General features: G+C 40.7%; 2 protein-coding genes across 2 annotated transcripts in view; one reads left to right on the top strand and one right to left on the bottom strand.

Annotated features, from left to right (window-relative positions):
* The window catches only part of MCM8 (minichromosome maintenance 8 homologous recombination repair factor), a 45,972-nt gene that overhangs the window by 16,908 nt on the left and 9,109 nt on the right, over positions 1 to 19,955 (top strand). The window contains exons 10-16 of the mRNA XM_023217873.3: positions 26 to 221; positions 4,231 to 4,261; positions 5,302 to 5,442; positions 9,522 to 9,663; positions 15,777 to 15,972; positions 17,570 to 17,789; positions 18,725 to 18,934. Of these exons, the coding sequence (XP_023073641.2) occupies positions 26 to 221; positions 4,231 to 4,261; positions 5,302 to 5,442; positions 9,522 to 9,663; positions 15,777 to 15,972; positions 17,570 to 17,789; positions 18,725 to 18,934 (1,136 nt within the window). The remainder of the gene's footprint in view (positions 1 to 25; positions 222 to 4,230; positions 4,262 to 5,301; positions 5,443 to 9,521; positions 9,664 to 15,776; positions 15,973 to 17,569; positions 17,790 to 18,724; positions 18,935 to 19,955) is intronic.
* On the bottom strand, positions 10,586 to 11,059 carry LOC111546459 (60S ribosomal protein L26-like). Its single transcript, XM_026456124.1, has one exon. It carries the CDS (start codon positions 11,021 to 11,023, stop codon positions 10,586 to 10,588), a length of 438 nt encoding a protein of 145 aa, XP_026311909.1. The 5' UTR covers positions 11,024 to 11,059.

The raw sequence follows: 19,955 nt of genomic DNA, 5'->3' as shown, positions 1-19,955 counted from the left end.
TGTGTTTAAAACTTTTAATTTACAGGTTCTCGAAATAAGAATGACAAGTGTATGTTCCTTTTGTACATTGAAGCAAATTCTATTAGTAATAGCAAAGGACAGAAAACAAAAAGTTCTGAGGATGGGTGTAAGCATGGAATGTTGATGGAGTTCTCACTTAAAGACCTTTATGCCATCCAAGAGATTCAAGCTGAAGAAAACCTGTTTAAACTCATTGTCAAGTATGTATGCTGTCATTTGAAATTTTACTACATAGATGCATGTTGGTGGTTCTCTTGGCTACAGGTAACAAAAAACTAGTCAAAACGGTTGGCAAACTGCAGTCTATGTACCAAATTCAGTGCACCATCCACTTGAGTGTGGCCTATGAACTAAGAATGGTTTTTGTATTTTTTAATGGTTGAAAAAATTTAAAAGAATATTTCACAACACATGAACTTATATGAAATTCAGATTTCATCCGGATGTGGTGGCTCATGCCTGTAATCCCAGCACTTTGGGAGGCCGAGGCGGGCGGATCACTTGAGGCCAGGAGTTTGAGACCAGCCTGGTCAACATGGTGAAACCCTGTCTTTACTAAAAATACAAAAATTGGCCAGGCGTGGTGGCAGGCGCCTGTAATCCCAGCTACTTGAGAGACTGAAGCAGGAGAATCACTTGAACCTGGGAGATGGAGACTGCAGTGAGCCAAGATCGCACCATTGCACTTCAGCCTGGGCAACACGAGTGAAACTCTGTCTTTAAAAAAAAGGAAAATCAGATTTCGGTGTCCATAAATAAAGTTTTATTGGAACACAACCACACTTATTCATTTACATAGTGTGCTGCTTTTGTGCTACAGTGGCAGAGTTGAATAGTTGTGACAGAGAACATATACATGGCTCACATATTTTTGCTTTGTCCTTTTATAGAAAAAATTTGCTGATCTCTAGTTTAAACAATACGGAGTATTTACTATCTTACACAAAATGTTTGTTGCTCAACAGAAGAGTGAGGGGACAGTGAATTCCAAAGCCATTTCAATTAGTTCTATGTAGGGTGTTGTTCATAGAGATTCAAATAGAAGTAATATATATTCAATAAATATTTGATAATTTTATTTCCATGCTATTGCCATGCTGTGGAGAAGAAGCAAAGTATAGGCATTTTTTGCGTTAGTGGTTAAGAGCTTTTCTTTGGAGACAAACCTAAGTTAGACTCCTGCTTTGGGCATTTACTTCCAGTGTGATCTGGGACACATTATTTAATTTCCCCTTTATTTGTATCACCTTAAAATGGAAATAGTAAGACTTACCTCAGAAGGTTGTTCTAAAGGTTAAGTGGGATTTTATAATGTACTTAATTACTGCAACATACTGTTACTTTTGATACTTTTTTGACAATTGTGGGGTAATTTTGAAGAAATAGGAGAAAATGAGAGAGACTGAATAATAGATATATCTAAGAGAGGTGAAGAACTGAGAACGTTTTGAAATGCATTGTATTATAAAAAGTGATCTTAGCCAGGCACGGTGGCTCACGCCTGTAATCCCAGCACTTTGGTAGGCTGAGGCAGGTGGATCACCTGAGGTCAGGAGTTTGAGACCAACCGGACCAATATGGTGAAACCCTGTCTCTACTGAAAATGGAAAAATTAGCTGGGCATGATGGTGGGCACCTGTAATCCTAGCTTCTTGGGAGGCTGAGACAGGAGAATCTCTTGAACCTGAGAGGTGGACGTTGCAGTGATCTGAGATTGTGCTGCTGCACTCCAGCCTAGTGACAGAGCAAGACTCTGTCTCATAAAATTAAATTAAATTAAATTAAATTAAATTAAATTAAATTAAAAAATAGTGATGTTGTCATGCTTTGCTGTTCAGTAGGCTCAGGTCTGTAAGAGGAGTTGATGCTTTTTCTTTCTGGCTTTCATATGTTAATTAGCTGACTGAGTAAAGAATAGTGCTCCACAGGGGTTTTTTGTCCCTAAATTCCACTTCCCTCTGAATAAATAAGCACCCAGACCCACCCTGGAAGAGAGGCTGCTCTAATCTAGGGTGGCTGGGGGAGTGTGGGAGTGAGTCCTTTGAGCCAAGGAAGCAACCTGGTTGAGAATCCAAACATCTTTGGTTCCTCTTAACGGTTATAAATTAAATTAAAACTGAACGTTTTTAGTGGTCCCTCTTCTCCCATATTTATAGAAAAGTACGGAAAACTTTAGTTTTCTTCCCACAGTTTGCTTCCCCCCACCATGTTTGTGATTTCAACATCAAAACTAGAATTTTTCATGGTCCTCCATTATCAGTCTAGCAGAGATTGGCAAACTAGGCAGGCTGCCTGTTTTTGTAAGTCAAGTTTTATTAAAATACAGCCCCACCCTATTTACTTACGTTACTGTTCATAGTTGCTTGCACGTTACAAGCTGAGTAGTTGTGACTGAGACAGTATAGCCTGCAAAGCTGAAAATACTTACTTCTTGGCCCTTTAAGAAAAAGTTTGTCAACCCAGCCTAGGTGACAGTGGAAGTTTATGTTTTAGTTTACATTCCTTCAGAAGCAATGATTTGGGTCAACATAGTTTACTTGGGAGGTGATTCTGGAGTTACTGGTAGGGAAATGGGGAAGTGATTACAGCCAGTGTAGGTGCCTTAACGAACAGGTGACCCACTAGCATCTGGGACATAATCCTCCTGGGCCAGTGGAACACTCCACTGTGGAAAGCCAGCGTCAGTATTTTTCCATTTAAGGGCCTACATTTGGGACTGCCCCCAGGAGTATTAAACACCTCAGCACTTCTGGCCTGTCCATCCTGCCTGCTGATGATGCTTGCGTGGCCATAGAAAGGTCTTTGGCAGACGGGTGCAGGTGCCAGTAGGAAGTCGGAACATACTGAACAGTGAGTGCCAAGGGGATACGAGCACACCACCACCTCCTTCTGTGTTTACATATATTAAAAGGGAATAAAGACTCACATTTTACTCCTGATTTTCTCTCCCACCCTATTTTGGTTTGTTCCTTGTTTATTAAATTGACAAATATAAATGTACTGCTTTATACTCTTTTTCTTTTTTAAATTTTTTTTTAGAGACAGGGTCTTGCTGTGTTGCCTAGGCTGGATTGCAGTGGCACAATCATAGCTCACTGTAGCTTCAAACTCCTGGCTTTATTCTCCCACCTCAGCCTCACAAGTAGCTGGGACTAAAGGTGTGTGCCACCACACCTGGCTCATTTTAAAATTTTTTTTGTAGATATTGGGGTCTCACTTTGTTGCACAGGCTAGTTTTGCACTTTTGGGCTGAAGCAATCCTCCCACCTTGGCCTCCCAGAGTGCATGCTGGGATTACAGGCATGAACCTGTAAACCAAAAATAAAATTCTAAGGCCCCCCACCCATTTCAGCGGACTTCCTCCTCAGCCAGGGCTCTTAAGATATAACCTGAAAGACTGATTCAGACCACAAAGGGAAGTGGGGGTCAGACATGCCTTATACCTCTCTGGCATTAACATCAACACAGGTTTTAAGTCTGATAAGAAACATTTTACAGCCTGTTCTCTCTCAAACCTGCTAGCTAAAAGCTTCATCTGCGTGATAAAACTTTGGTCTCTACAACCTCTTGCAACCTAAACATTCCTTTCTGTTGATCCCAGGTCTTTAGACAAACTCAACCAATTGTCAACCAGAAAATGTTTAGATTTACCTGTAGCCTAGAGGCCCATGCTTTGAGTTATCCCGCCTTTCTGGACTTCCTGGTTCTACAAATCACTGCACCCGGCCTCATTTTCTTATTTAATTTGACCTTTTGACTTGAACTGTAAAAAAGGAAATTTTATCGCATCTTACACTATTGTATACTGAGTTCACTTCTTAGTCTCCTGTCAGTGTCTTGGCTTCACAGTCTCAAGATGTCTATTCACATAAAATACAACATAATCCTGTATCCTAAAATGGAAGACCATGATTGTGATGCATTTTAAGGCCAGTTGTACAAGAAGAGCAACATTATATTTGGTTGCTTTAAGATGCTTTGCACGTATCCTCTTTGCCTTATACAGGCAGTTTTTTAAAACATTCTAACCTTTATAGATTAACCAAGAATTTTGAGAAATTTACTGTAAGAATAAAATTTGAGTTGAGGGGATGTAAATTTTTTACATTTGTCTTTGTTGATATTAAGCAAGTTAAACAAATTGTAAAGACGATCTAATGGATCAATGAAGTATAAATTAGAATTTATAAGTTGTGTTCTTTTTTTCAGCTCACTTTGCCCTGTCATTTTTGGTCATGAAGTAAGTATTTTACTTCGTCTTTACTCAAAAAGTATATAAAGTTAGCAAAAATAACATATAAAGACTTTCCAGAAAGTAGCAAATTTCTATTGGCCAGTTATTTATATTTTAATATGAATCTTTATTTGTAAATTAATGATATGGGAGGCAAGTAAACTATAGCTCCTTTATTTTTATTTTTTTTTATTTTTTGAGACAAGGTTTCGCTTTGTGACCCAGGCTAGAGTGTGATGGCGCAGTCGTGGCTCACTGCAGCCTCGAGCTTTGGGGCTCAGGTCATCCTCCTGACCTCAGCCTCCTTAGTAGCTGGGACTACAGGCATCCTCCACCATGTGCAGCTACTTTTTTTGTATATTTTGTAGAGATGGGGTTTTGCCATGTTGCCCAGGCTGGTCTCTTAAGTCCTGGCCTCAAGTGATCCACCCAATGTAGCCTCCAAAGTGCTAGGATTATAGGTGTCAGCTGTATAGCTCCTTTTAAGAAAAAACTTTTATCAACTAGAGTAAATATAAATGGACTTTTATTTTATTTATTTATTTATTTTGAGTCGGAGTCTTGCTCTGTCGCCCAGGCTGGAGTGCAGTGGTGCGATCTCGGCTCACTGCAACCTCCATCTCCCAAGTTCAAACAGTTCTCCCACCTCAGCCTGCTGAGTAGCTAGAACTACAGGCGCGTGCCACCACACCCAGCTACTTTTGGTAAGAAATGGGCTTTTAAAGTGACTAGACACCGCCAGTATTAAAGCAGAAAAAAAAAATATTTCTCATTTTTGTGGAATGGATTTATGCCTTGCAAGGTAGGTCTTAGTAATTTCTAAGATACCTCTCTGATTTTGTATGCTTTCAAGTTTTTACTTTTTAATCATTTACATGATAGAAGTTTGTTTTTAGACTTCCTTTTCTTAGAAAAAAATTAACATTCAATCAGGCTTTTAAAGCAATCCCCAAACAAATCAATGTTATAGAAGGAGGAATACCCCCTTTAGTAATCATCTTTATGTTTTCCTTACTTTTGTTTTTTGTTCTTTTTTCACATTTGAGCTTGTTAAAGCAGGTTTGGCATTAGCACTCTTTGGAGGAAGCCAGAAATATGCAGATGACAAAAACAGAATTCCAATTCGAGGAGACGCACACATCCTTGTTGTTGGAGATCCAGGCCTAGGAAAAAGTCAGATGCTACAGGTAGAAAATCAGTCATTTAGTGTTTGTTCTTTTGCTTGTAAAATGTATTAATAATTCACAAGTGAATTTTCTCAAAGCGTGTACTGTGTGTGTTCCAGAGGACATGGTTAGGTGGCATAAGTGAATTGGAGTTTGTGTGAGTAATATGTAACTTGTATCTGACCATATTTTTGAATTGAGCCAGTCTTCTGTTACATAGGTTGTACAAACATCCTGGTCTGTTGAGACATCAACTATTAGGAAATATTAACCATTTCTCTAACCATTGTTTTGCTAGTCTTTGTCGTTGTTATGTGACCTCACCTATGAACAGAATAGTTCAAGGGAGTTAAAACAGGGTCACCTATTCTCCCTCGTACAAGTACATAAACACTGTATTGGACTTTAAAAACAGTCTGCTAAGGCAACTTTGTTTTTTTCTTTTTGGAGACAGAGTCACACTCTGTTGCCCAGGCTAGAGTGCAGTGGTGTGATCTGGGCTCACTGCAACCTCCGCCTCCCACTTTCAAGCAATCCCTGTGCCACAGCCTCCTGAGTAGCTGGGATTATAGGTGTGCACCACCACACCCAGCTAATTTTTGTATTTTCAGAAGAGACGGGGTTTTGCTCTGTTGGCCAGGCTGATCTTGAACTCCTGGCCTCAAGTGGTCCACCCACCTCAACCTCCCAAAGTGCTGGGATTATAGGTGTGAGCCACCACGCCCAGCCCAAAGCAAGGCAACTGCTGTGACCAGTCATTTATAGATCCTCAAGAAGATTCTGCCTCTGCCAGTCAGAGCCTAGTGGTTTTCCTTTCCTGGGTTTTATGATGGCTCTAGAAGGTGCTGCTTATTGGTATGCTTGTAGTTTCCTTAAAGTGGCGCCCGGTAAGCCAGCCGTAATGTGCTTTGTACTTTTATTTTTTTGAGACAAGGGCTCCCTCTTTTGCCTAGACTGAAGTGCAGTGGCGTAGTTTTGCTTACCGCAGCCTCCACCTTGGGCTTAGGCAATCCTTCCAACTCAGTCTCTCAAGTAGCTGGGACTACAGGCATGCGCCACCATGCCTGGCTAATGCTTTTTTTTGTAGAGATGGGGTTTTGCCATGTTGCCCAGGCTGGTCTCAAACTCCTGGGCTCAAGCAGATCCGCCTGCCTCATCCTTCCAAAGTGCTGGGATTACAGGTGTGAGCCACTGCACTCAGCCAGTGTACTTTCTAAAAATGCATGTGACCCCCTTCTTCACTCGATGTGGAAAATTGACCAGGGCTTCTCTGGCCCTTTTGTAAGTTGTAGTAGTGTGGTTCCTAAATCTTTGTCCAAGGATTGGGACCTGGTTGTATATCTTAATTACCTTTGGAGCTCTTTGAAAATACCATAGCCCACTGCAAGCCAATTGAGTTCAGAGTTTCCATGTTAGAGTCCTAGTGTCTATGTGTGTACAACAGTCCACAGATGATTCTAATATGCAGCCAGGCTTGCGAACTGCTTTGATCTTGTCATTACACTATAAACCCACTGTCCTTCCTATCTGAGTTATCCTTTATTGCCTGTGGTTGAGTGTTAAACCAGTCATTTTAATTCCTACTATGACATTTCATCTATGTTTGGTTCCTTTTGGCCAGCTGGGGCTACTTTTTAAAAAATAAATTCTGCTCTGAGACCTCGCTACAATGTAGCCTGACAACAGAGGCTCAGGGTACCCCTTATAGGTGAAACAAAGCTCATAATGAACAAGAATCTGGGTGCAGTGGCTTACGCCTGTAATCCTAACACTTTGGGAGGCCAAGTCGGAAGGATTACTTGAGGCCTGGAGTTCAAGACCAGCCTGGGCAACAAAGTGAGACCCTATCTCTACAGAAAATAAAATAATTAGGTGGGCATGGTGGCGCACACCTGTAGTCCCTGCTACTCCTGAGGCTGCAGCAGGAGGATTGCTTGAGCCTAGGAGTTGGAGAATGCAGGGAGCCATGGTTGTGTAACTGCACCCCAGCCTGGGCAATAGAGCAAGACCCTGTCTTAAAAAAAAAAAAAAAAAAGGGTGGATCACAAGGTCAGGAGTTCAAGACCAGCCTGACCAACATGGTGAGATCCCCTCTCAACTAAAAACACAGAAACTAGCTGGGCGTGGTGGCGGGCACCTGTAATCCCAGCTACTCAAGAGGCTGAGGCAGGAGAATCACTTGAACCCGGGAGGTGGAGGTTGCAGTGAGCGCAGACTGTGCCACTGTACTCCAACCTGGGAGACAGCAAGACTCCGTCTCAACAAAAAAAAAAAAAAAAAAAAGAGAAAACAGTATATTTAGAATATGTCGGAAAGGATGCAGGTGGGGATCTGAATTGTTAACAACTTTCTTTTCTGTCTTTTGTGGTGGTGTACACGTGCGTATGTGTAACTTTGAAATTAGTGAATTATAGGTGGGAGCCTGCTTTAACCCCGTAGTGTCTTATCTGTACACATCTCATAATTTATACATATTGCTTGCAGTATATAAAACTTCCTTTTTTTGCTCTTTTTTTTTTTTTTTCCAATGTTTCCTGGCAGATAGTTGTTCTAAAATATATCTAGTGGTATTGAAAGTGTTAATACCAAGAAGTTACACTGGCAGTTTTTCTTGTTTTTCAGACCTGGAATAATGCCTTTGGCTAATTTAAAAATAGAATCTGTAATATTAGTGGAAATTAAACATTCTGAATAGCACAGAGTAAGACATGTAAGCCACACTAAGCCAGGGTTTTTAAAAACGAGACTAACAGGCTGGGTGCAGTGGCTCATGCCTGTAATCCCAACACTTTGGGAGGCTGAGGCAGGAGGACCAAGCTGGACAATATAGCGAGATCCCGTCTCTAAAAACAATTTTTAAAAAATTAGGTGTGGTGGCATTTGCCTATAGTCCCAGCTACTCAGGAGGCTGAAGTGGGAGAATCACTTGAGCCCAGAAGTTTTAGACCAGCCTGGGCAACATAGTGAGACCTTGTTTCTACAAAAAATTAATTAGCCAGTCACAGTGGCATGCTCCCGTAGTCCCAGCTACTAGGGAAGTTGAGGCAGGACGATCACTTGAGCCCCAGAGTTCAAGGTTGCTGTGAGCTAGGATTGTGCCACTGCACTCCAGCCTGGATGACAGAGTGAGACCCTGTCTCAAAAATAAACAAACAAACAAATAAATAAATAAATAAATAAATAAATAAATAAAACAAAACAAAATAAAAATTAGGCTAACACCAACCGTTGTGAACCATTTACTTTGTATTTTTAATTGTGTTTTCTTCTGACCAGCTAGTAAATCATCATACTCTGTGTGTTATAAGGTTTCTCAGAAAGACTATATAAGTAACAAAAATCATGGTAATTACTATTTATTGAGCCAGCAGCATAAGATAACAGTGGGTGTTTGAGATGTGGATACTATCTCAACTTTCTGCAACCTCTGCCTTCCAGGTTCAAGCCATTCAAGCCTTATGTGCCAGGTACCAAATTAAGTGCCTTGCATACATGATTTCATTTATTGTTCAGGGCAATGCTGTGATAAAACATAAGGAAGCTGAGGCTCAGAGAGGTCTGAGAGTCACACAGCTGGTGCATGGTGGAGCCATGATTTAAACACGTCTGCCTGACTCCAGAGAGCTATGCTTTTAACTCTTGTGCTGTTTACTTTTCTGGCGTGTTATAGCATGTTTGCTCAGAAGGTGGGCATGTATTAAGCCATTTTATTACCTGATGTTTAAAGAAGCATTGGAACCTTCAAAATTAAAATTGGTACTCATGTTTTTGCTTTTCGAACTTGAAAATGAAGGATAAATTAGAATTGTGTTGAGTATTTATATGAGCACAGACTTCAGAATCTGCCTGCCTGGGTTTGATTGAATCCTGACTTTCCACCTTCATAGCTGTGTAGTTCCTCATTCACTCTTCGTTGGCCTTGGTTTTGACATCAGTAAATCAGGATATAATAATACCTTCCTCTGATGGTGATGGTGCACCTTGTACAGTAAAGCTCTTAAAAGGATACCTAGCATGTACCTAACGTTTGTGAGCAACTGCTGTTAGCTATTACTTCCCTTTTACTTTGGATGATTCTTTTAAACTTTTTGTTTCCTTAGGCAGCATGCAATGTTGCTCCACGTGGCGTGTATGTTTGTGGTAACACCACGACCACCTCTGGTCTGACGGTAACTCTTTCAAAAGATAGTTCCTCTGGAGATTTTGCTTTGGAAGCTGGTGCCCTGGTACTTGGTGATCAAGGTGAGAAACCAAAGGGAATAACTAGTGATTCTGGGACTTTTTAAAAAGCCTTTTCCTTTTCAGTTAATTTCTTTAGATTCTGTTTAATAGACAATTTAGATAGCACAGTCCTAACCAGTAAGTTGACACTGTCAGAAATAATCATTGGAAATGCAGTATCATCATTTTTATACTACAGAATTGAAACTGTACTTAATGTCATTCATTTTCAGAATCTTATAGCAGATACAAGTATATGTAAAAATCAAATAAATATGTGTAGTTCCCTACACGTCCCGTTTCATAACACTTGTCACGTTTGTGATCTTTTTGTCTAAAGCCTGTTTTGAACCTTTATAGTAAGCTCCCTGTAGGATGGGATTTGGATGTCTTGTTGACTGCCGTGTTCCCATTGCCTAGTACATAGGGGCATAGTAAATACTTGTTGAATGCATTACTATTATTTAGCTCTAAATAGTTTAAAAATCTTGGCACTGACAAAAAGGTGGATGTCATCCTTGGCTCACAGAGGACTTGCAATAAGAGATTAGAGCTGTTGGCGGCCGGGCATGGTGACTCATGCCTGTAATCCCAGCACTTTGGGAGGCCGAGGCGGGCGGATCACGAGGTCAGGAGATTGAGACCATCCTGGCTAACACAGTGAAACCCCATCTCTACTAAAAATACAAAAAAATTAGCCGGGCGAGGTGGCGGGCGCCTGTAGTCCCAGCTACTCGGGAGATTGAGGCAGGAGAATGGCATGAACCCAGGAGGTGGAGCTTGCATTGAGCCGAGATCGGGCCACTGCACTCCAGCCTGGGAGACAGAGCGAGACTCGTCTCAAAAAAAAAAAAAAGATTAGAGCTGTTACTTTAGATGTTTTGTTCTTTTTTTTTTTTTAGTTTGTTTCAAGTTTTAATCAAAGCTTTTATATAAGATTACTTTATTCCTGCATCTTCTCAATTGTTTCTTCCTGGCATTTGCCCTTTTCCTTTCCTACTTGGCAAGATTTGGCTTTCCGTTCAAGGATCTTTTTGTGGTCTGTGTCCAGTTTTAGCCTAGTGATAACAACCTTGCTGGGGTGAATGCCTACGTGGACAGTTGTGCCATTAGCCTTTTCCCGCTGCACCTGTTCAGTGTAGATAACATATTTCTTCCTGTAAACCTGGACTACTTTGCCAATTTGCTGACCTTTATAGTGTCCTCGTACAACCTGAACTTCATCATCCTTTCGGATGGGCATGGATCGCACGTTGTACTTCTGTCTCGGCTCTTTGGAAAGAGGGGAAGACATAATCTTCCTGCGAATGTGGGAAGGTGCATTGAAATGCCTTTTGCGATTCTTGCTTCGGTTGGAAGTCACAAAGGGATTAAACTTCATTTTGGTCGCTCCCGCTTCGGTGATGGCCGCAAAAGGGGAGAGCATTTTGTTGTTTTTATGAGACAGAGTCTCGCTCTGTCACCCAGGCTGGAGTGCAGTGGTGCAATCTCAGCTTTCTGCAACCTCTGCCTTCCAGGTTCAAGCCATTCTGGTGCCTCAGACTCCTGAGTAGCTGGGATTACAGGTGTGCATGACCACATCCAGCTAATTTTTGTATTTTTAATAGAGATGGGGTTTCACCATGTTGGCCAGGCTGGTCTTGAATTCCTGGCCTCAAGTGATCCGCCCACCTCACCACCCAAAGTGCTGAGATTACAGGCTACAGGCATAAGCCACTGCACCTGGCCTACTTCAGAATGAGTAATTTTGCCGTATTGTAAACCAACTCATTGTTTTTTTTTTTTGAGGATTTGAGTGATAGGTGATAAGAAATCCAGGCATAGGGCCTGGCAAGAAGAAACCTCCACACTGGGCTTTGCCACCTAAGTTTCTCTTTGTGATGCCTTCACCTTACTGGAAAAACATGTTCCTGTCAGGCAGTGCCCAGATTCCAGTCTAGTTAAGGTTGTTCGCTCCTTCTGGTTTTCCAGTGACTTCCACTTTTCTGAACCCAGGACCTAGTAGCCACATTTGACACAGTTAATCACTCCCTCCTACTTGAGACCCTTAACTCTCGTTGGTTTCCAGGTCACTTTACTTCATTCTTTACTTCTTTCGCAGTCTTTACTGGTTTCATCTCCACACCCTCTTACCTGTTGTTAACTTAGGTGTAGTTCTTGGACCTTTTGTCTTCTAGATCTGTATTTACCTTCTTGGTGATCTTGTATTTCGTTTCATTGGCTTTACCTACCTATCTGTGAAAAATTCTAAATTTATAATCTCTTTTCCCTTAAATATCAGGCACATACTTCTTATTGTCTACACAGTATCTCCACAAATTTCTCAAACTTAACATGTCTAAAATTAAAATCCTGATTTCGCCTTTCAAATCTATTTTCACAGTCTTCCTCATCTCAGTAAATGACAACTCTCTCATTCTAATTGCTCAAATCAGAGAACATGGAGCCATCGTTGACTTTTTCTTTTTTTTTTTTTTGGAGACGGAGTCTTGCTCTGTCGCCCGGGCTGGAGTGCAGTGGCCGGATCTCAGCTCACTGCAAGCTCCACCTCCCGGGTTTACGCCATTCTCCTGCCTCAGCCTCCCGAGTAGCTGGGACTACAGGCGCCCGCCACCTGGCCTGGCTAGTTTTTTGTATTTTTAGTAGAGACGGGGTTTCACCGGGTTAGCCAGGATGGTCTCGATCTCCTGACCTCGTGATCCGCCCGTCTCGGCCTCCCAAAGTGCTGGGATTACAGGCTTGAGCCCATCCTTGACTTTTTCTTATACCCCATATTAATCTGTCAGCAAATCTTGTTGACTCTACCGTCAAAATATATCCACTATCTAACCACTTCTTCATTACCCTGGTCCATGGCACCATCATGTCTCATGTGGATTATTACTGTAATCTCCTAATTGGCATACCTGTAACCACCCTTGCCCCTTCCTGTTATTTTTAATACAGTAATCTCATTAAAAATTAGATTATGTTACTCTTTTGCTCACAACCCTCCAGTAACTGCCCGTCTCGCTCAGAGTGAAAGCCAAGTCTTGAGAGTGGCCCAGGGCCATTCGTGTTCTGGCGTTTCACCTCTTTTGCCCCCTTATCTTCTGCTTCCCATGTTTCCTCTTCTCTAGCTCCACTGGCGGCTCTACCTTGGACACCACCAGCACACCAGGCAGGTCACATTTCCTCATAAGGGCCTTTGTACTTGCTGTTCTGTTTGCCTGGAATGTTCGTACCCCAGATGGAGCTGCAAAGGCTTGTTTTCTTTCCCCCTTCATGTTTTGCTCAACTGTTCTGATCCCAGTGAGGCCTTCCCTAAATACTGTATTTTAACTTTTAACCTCTCCTGCCCTGGCTGCCACCTTAGCAGACCTTATTTTCCTTACCCTAATCTACTTTTTCCTTCCATAGCACTTTTTACCTTCTATATTGTTTACTTTTTTATTGGTTACCCCCCGTATTGGCTGAGTAGAACGTAAGCTTCACAAGAGCAGGGAATTTTGTCTTTTCACTGCCATACCCAGCATGCCTAGAACATAGTACTTTTATATAGAAGGCATTCAGTTTATTAAATTTATACATTTATTGCATTTATATCCAGTAAATATTTGCTGAATAAATAAATACCAAAAACATGTATCTGGTTATTATATAGCTCATCAGAAGTGAGACTATCTTTGCTAAGTACCAGGTAAAATATAGTAATAAAAAGATGATACTAATGAAACCATGAAACTTTTCATTAACTAGAAGTAGAAGGTGATTTGGAGGTTTTTTAAAAAAATTTTAATGCGAGTACTTTGGGAGGCCAAGGCGGGCGGAGCACTTGAGACCAGGAGTTTGAGACCAGCCTGGCCAACATGGCAAAACCCCGTCTCTACTAAAAATACAAAAATTAGCTGGGTGAGGTGGCACATGCCTGTAATCCCTGCTGCTCAGGTGGCTGAGGCACAAGAATCACTTGAACCAAGGAGATGGAGGTTGCAGTGAGACATGATGGTGCCACTGTACTCCAGCCTGGGTAACAGAACGAAACTCTGTCTCTCAAAAAAAAAAAACAAAGTTCAAAGTTTATGTTTTATGCTTTAAAACAAGGGGTCAGTAAACTTTGGTCTATAGGTCAAACGAGCCAGCAGCCTGTTTTAGTACAGTTCACAAGCTAAAACTGGCTTTTATATTTTTAAAAGATTGTAAAGTACAAACAAACAAATAGAAAAGCCCAAGAATATGTAAGATTGTGCATGGCCTGTGAAAGTTAAAATATGTACTTCTGCATCTTTGCAGAAAAGGCTTGCCAGCTCCTGCTTTCCACTTTGAACAGTGACAGCCAGAGTAGGAAGTAGCTTGACTTTGTTCCTACCCCATCCCCATCTGTGAGGAACTATATTAGCAGTCTTGATAATTTCCAGTAATACCGTGAATCCAGAGAGGTATAGGCAGGCAGAGCAATAGACAGCCCAGGGAAAGGTGGAGATAAAGCCTATGAGTATACCACTGCTAGGATCTTAGCACAGGCAGGGAAGGCTCACCATGTCCCAGATCTCCACATTGAACAGCAGGAACAGGCTAATGCACTGGGATCCCCTGCCATGAATATGGGACACATTCCCAACAGAGGGAGTAAACCCTCAGAAGAGAGATCAGCAAGAAAGGTGGCACAAAGTTCAACAAAGCCCCCCCTTGCTTCCCCCTCCTAAATCATTTAGGTTACCAAAAAGTGCAAACTGTAGCTGGAAAGGAAAAAAATGGGACGAAATTACATTGGGAAAAGAGTATTGACAAGAATTCACGTATACTGTGTCAGAAAAAATAGGTTTGGACAGAGCAGCCATTATTATATATGAGCAAGATAAAGAGACAGCATAGCAGCTATGAAGAAATAACGTAGGAAGAAAGACACATTTAATATGCCCAATAAAAGACCTCAGTCTAGACAAAATTATAATCTAAGGAACAAATGAAAATTTCCCTTGAGTGTTTCATGTTTGATAAGAACATAATTTAATGAAATAGCTCAAAACAAAAAGATAAGGATACGAGAGACAAATTGATGACTAACAGTGTTATTAAACTAATATGTAAAATTGACACTGCTGAATGAGAAATTATAAAGAGGAGACGCTTGAGATAATCACAGCGAATGCAAAAGAACAAAGCTTAATGCAATTAGAGGGGAAGTAACAGAGAGAACAAAGGAAATTCAACATAATTGGTTCCGTGAAGTAGAAAACCCAAACATGAAACCAGAAATGGATTCAAGGATAGAATAAAATCTGTTGAAATAAACTAAAGGCACTGAATGTACCAGGAATGTCATGTCTATTGCACAAGTTATTGGGGACTCTCTAACATTACCCTGTATTATTTGTCTTCCCTGCTCCCCATACCAGTTAGGTTAGCAGCTGGGGGTCAAAAAGACTAATCAGCAGTTATTTTCCATATACTCCTCTGTGCTAGCAAGGCTTACTTGGGTGTAGAGTAGATACGGAGGGGTTTAACCACAGCAAAGCCCTTTAGATGTGACCCCCAGATACTAACCTAACTGGTATGGGGAGAAGGGAAGACAAATATTACAAGGTAATGTTAGAGAATCTCCAATAACTTAATGCAATAGACATGACATTCCTGGTACATACAGTGCCTTTAGTTAGTGGTGGTGCATTGTATTATGTTTAAAGAGGTTAAGTGATTTCCCTGTAAGTGCATAGAAGTGTATAGTCAATACCTGGTATAGGTTTTGAAATATACTTACTAAACATAATAAACTTATTATATGTGTTTTGAAGTATACTTATTAAAGTGTGTGTGTGTGTGTGTGTGTGTGTAAAATCTCACCCATTTGAATTTAAGTACTTAAACGTTTTGAGGGTTAGTCTTACCTCCTCTTCATTTTTGTAATCCTCACAACACAGTGCCTTGCGTATGAAAAATGCTAAAGGAATAACTATTACAGAAAACTTAGTTAAATAAGACAAATGTATTACTTGTGGTGAAACAAACAGTAATTCTCCATTGTATGACATTTTATAATTTTAACTGCTGAAACAAATGGCAATAATTATTGTCAAACAATTTCTATCCTATAAAATTTGGAACTCGACCAAAGAAAAAATGTTTTTGTCTGCATTATTCTACTTTGATTGTAGGTATTTGTGGAATCGATGAATTTGATAAGATGGGGAATCAACATCAAGCCTTGTTGGAAGCCATGGAGCAGCAAAGTATTAGTCTGGCTAAGGCTGGTGTGGTTTGTAGCCTTCCTGCAAGAACTTCCATTATTGCTGCTGCAAATCCAGTTGGAGGACATTACAATAAAGCCAAAACAGTTTCTGAGAATTTAAAGTAAGTCTCTTCAAATATTTATACCTTTAATATATTGAATCACTCTAATTCAATAAGAAAAAGAAATAGTTCACAGAACTACATGGGAAATACATGGATAGTTCACAGTAGTTACAGATGTCCAATAAATGCACAAAAATGTGCTTAAACACTGCAAAGTAAAACAATGAAGTACCAATGAGATCCACCAGATTGGCAGACATTTTAAATATTAATCATTATGGCAAAGTAGTGTGGAAATGGTTTCTCACTGGCTGGGCGGGTGGCTCACGCCTGTAATTCCAGCACTTTGGGAGGCTGAGGCGGTTGGATCACCTGAAGTCAGGAGTTTGAGACCAGCCTGGCCAACATGGCAAAACCCCGTCTCTAGTAAAAATACAAAAATTAGCCAGTCGTGATGGCAGCCGCCTGTAATCTCAGCTACTTGGGAGGCTGAGGCAGAATTGCTTGAACCCAGGAGGTGGAGGTTGCAGTGAGCCGAGATTGTGCCACCGCACTCCAGCCTGGGTGACAAGAGTGAGACTCCATGTCAAAGAAAAAAAGAAATTGTTTCTCACATACACAATTTATTATTTTGAAGGACCCCTTGGTATGTTAATCACAATTCTAAATGCACATTCTGTTTGTTATAGCCACTCTACTTTTAGGACTACTGTTGACAGAAATAGTCATACAAGTGCACAATGATAGGTTTATAGCATGGTATTGCAGCATTATTGCTGCCAAAAATTGGAAACGCCTTAAAACTATAGTAAGACTGTAGTGATTATGAGAACAAAAGTGGCTTTGTATGTACTAATGGGGGAACATGTCTGTGCTGTACTATTAAGTGAGAAGAGCACATTAACATACTTAAATATGTGGTGTGATCCCGCTTTTTTCAAAAACAATGTTTATATCTGTATGTTTTCTCTTCTAATTCATTCTGTACACCTTGGACAAAATGTGTGGAAAAGGAAAAATAAGTGATACAAAAGTGAGAAAAAGACAAAAGAGTGCCTCCTAAAAAATTAGAACCTTAAGCCTAGTGGGGGTGGAGTTAATTTCCTATTGTTTAATAATGTATCAATATAGAAACAGTCTTTGATACATAGTGAAATATACAATTTGTACTTGGAAATTTAGGGTATTTACCACCACCACCAAAAAAAGTCAACCTACTAGTAGTTTTTCTTTAGTAAAATGACAAAGTGCTGTATTAGAAAAATCAGAAAGATCTATTGAACAAAAATCCAGGGGACTTGGATTCTGTTTTTTCATAGTATGAACAAAATACTGAACTAGCTAACCTCTGATATGTCATGTAGCAGTATTGCTAATTAGTGATAATAGGACATAAAGAAGAATTCAGTGGGTTTGGTGGTGTGAGAAAGGGCCATGTCCTCAACCTACCCAGAGTAGATACATGTAATTACTGTGCCCATGTTGCAGCGGGTGGATATATCAAATCCAGGAAGCTATTTGCTTATTTCTTTAACCTAAATCTTGGTTTTTCAAGTTCTGCATGGAACTTGAGTAGTAAACAAGTGAGTAAACAATTTTCTAGTTTTTCCTTTTGATTCCAATCATTGTTTCTTCTTTCTTTCATGCTTCGTAGAATGGGGAGTGCACTACTATCCAGATTTGATTTGGTCTTTATCCTGTTAGATACTCCAAATGAACATCATGATCACTTACTCTCTGAACATGTGATTGCAATAAGAGCTGGAAAGCAGAGAACCATTAGCAGTGTCACAGTAGCTCGTATGAATAGTCAAGATTCAAATACTTCAGTACTTGAAGTAGTTTCTGAGAAACCATTATCAGAAAGACTAAAGGTATAAATGTTTCTTCTCCTTATTCAGTTTCGTTCTGTTTGAAAGTCAAAGTTCAGTGTGTGGCTTATTGTAGAGCAGGATATAAACTTTTTTTTATCAGAACTTTTTAATATTTCAATACTAGAGTTTATGTAAACTTCATTTGAAATAATCTAAGTTGGCCTGGCATGGTGGCTCATGCCTGTAATCCCAGCACTGTGGGAGGCCGACGCAGGCAGATCACGAGGTCAAGAGATCGAGACCATCCTGGCCAACCTCGTCTCTACTAAAGATGATGAAACCCCGTCTCTACTAAAAATACAAAAATCAGCTGGGCATAGTGGCGTGTGCCTGTAATCCCAGCTACTCAGGAGGCTGAGGCAGGAGAATTGCTTGAACCTGGTAGGCAGAGGTTACCGTGAGCTGAGATCACACCACTGTACTCCAGCCTCAGTGACAGAGAGAGACTCTGTCTCAAAAAAAAAAAAAAAAAAGGAATCTAAGTCAGCTAAGATGAAAGCTACAGATAAAGTGTTTGGTTGATTTGGAGAGTCTTTTAGAATTGTGTATTTATCTAAACAAGTTACTTATTTATTTTGAGATGTAGTCTCACTCTGTCGCCCAGGCTGGAGTGCAGTGGTGTGATCTCGGCTTACTGCAACCTCCATCTCCTGGGTTCAAGAGATTCTCCTGCCTCAGTCTCCCAAGTAGCTGGGACTACAGGCGCGTGCCACCACGCCCAGCTAATTTTTGTATTTTTAGTAGAGATGGAGTTTTGCTATGTTGGCCAGGCTGGTCTTGAACTCCTGACCTCAGGTGATGTGTCTTCCTTGGCCTCCCAAAGTGCAGGGACTACAGGCGTGAGCCACTGCACCTGGCCTAAACAAGTTATTTTAGCAGAAAGATTTTATTTGCCACTTATCTTTGTTATCTTGGGCCTTTTAATCATGCTTCAGGTGGTTCCTGGAGAAACAATAGATCCCATTCCCCACCAGCTATTGAGAAAGTACATTGGCTATGCTCGACAGTATGTGTACCCAAGGCTATCCAAAGAAGCTGCTCAAGTTCTTCAATATTTTTACCTTGAGCTCCGGAAACAGAGCCAGAGGTTAAATAGCTCACCAATCACTACCAGGCAGCTGGAATCTTTGATTCGTCTGACAGAGGTTTGTTTCTTTTTATGGTCATGCTTTTTTGGCTTAAAGGGGAAGGGTGTGCCTTGACTTCTCTTTTGAAATATTGTCTGCATAACTGACTCCGTTTTCTTTCTATTGAGAGACGTTAGAAATGGATGAAAGTTTTTAAAAAGATTTTGTCCTGTCTGTAACATATCAAAGTATAGCTACTTCTTTCTAGTCATACAATCAATTACTTAGCATGCAACTTTTTTCTTTGACTGACTCTTAGGAGACTCTTGGAATGTCTGAAAAGTGGTTAGGTTAACTAGGATTCTGAGATCCCAAGTTGAGTATATGAGAACATGGAAGGTGTCGGGTATCTTGAGTATTTTATTTTATTACATGACAGGTTCACAAGGGTAGTGCCTGTGTTTTTAACAGCAGTAATATCTATTCACAGTTGTGAAATACTAAGAGAACTCCAGCAGTTAAGATTAGCTAGCTTAGAGTTTGGACTTTTAGCTCCTAAAATCTGATTAACTCCTCTTTGTTGTTTTACCATATTGGTTAGGCATGATTTCCTAAAAGTAAAAGGCAAGGGAAAACCAAGTGTATTTATTTTATCATCGAATCTCCTGAAATGAATGCTGAGAAAGATACATTAATAAGTAAAAACGAGTTTTATCCTTATTTTAAGTGAGTTGTAATTTTCATAGTCAAGGTTTCAGATTTTATTTTATTTTTTTTGCCCTGAGTCAGGGTCTTCCTCTGTCACCTAGGCTGGAGTGCAGTGGCATGATCAAGGCTTATTGCAGCCTCTCCTCCCAGACTCAAGCGATCCTCCCGCCTCAGCCTCCCAAGTAGCTGGGACTACAGGCATACACCACCGCACCCAGCTAATTTTAAAATTTTTTTGTAGAGACAGGTCCTCACTTTGTTGCCCAGGCTGGTCTCGAGCTCCTGGGCTCAAGTGGTCTTCCCACCTTGGCCTCCCAAAGTGCTGGGATTATAGGCGTGAGCCACCACCGCCAGCCCAGAGAATTATTTTCATATTTTGACTTCTGATGTT

The sequence above is a fragment of the Piliocolobus tephrosceles genome, chromosome 20 (assembly GCF_002776525.5).
Source record: "Piliocolobus tephrosceles isolate RC106 chromosome 20, ASM277652v3, whole genome shotgun sequence".
In the NCBI taxonomy this organism is placed as follows: domain Eukaryota; kingdom Metazoa; phylum Chordata; class Mammalia; order Primates; family Cercopithecidae; genus Piliocolobus; species Piliocolobus tephrosceles.
This window is presented reverse-complemented; position numbering and strand designations above follow the sequence as displayed.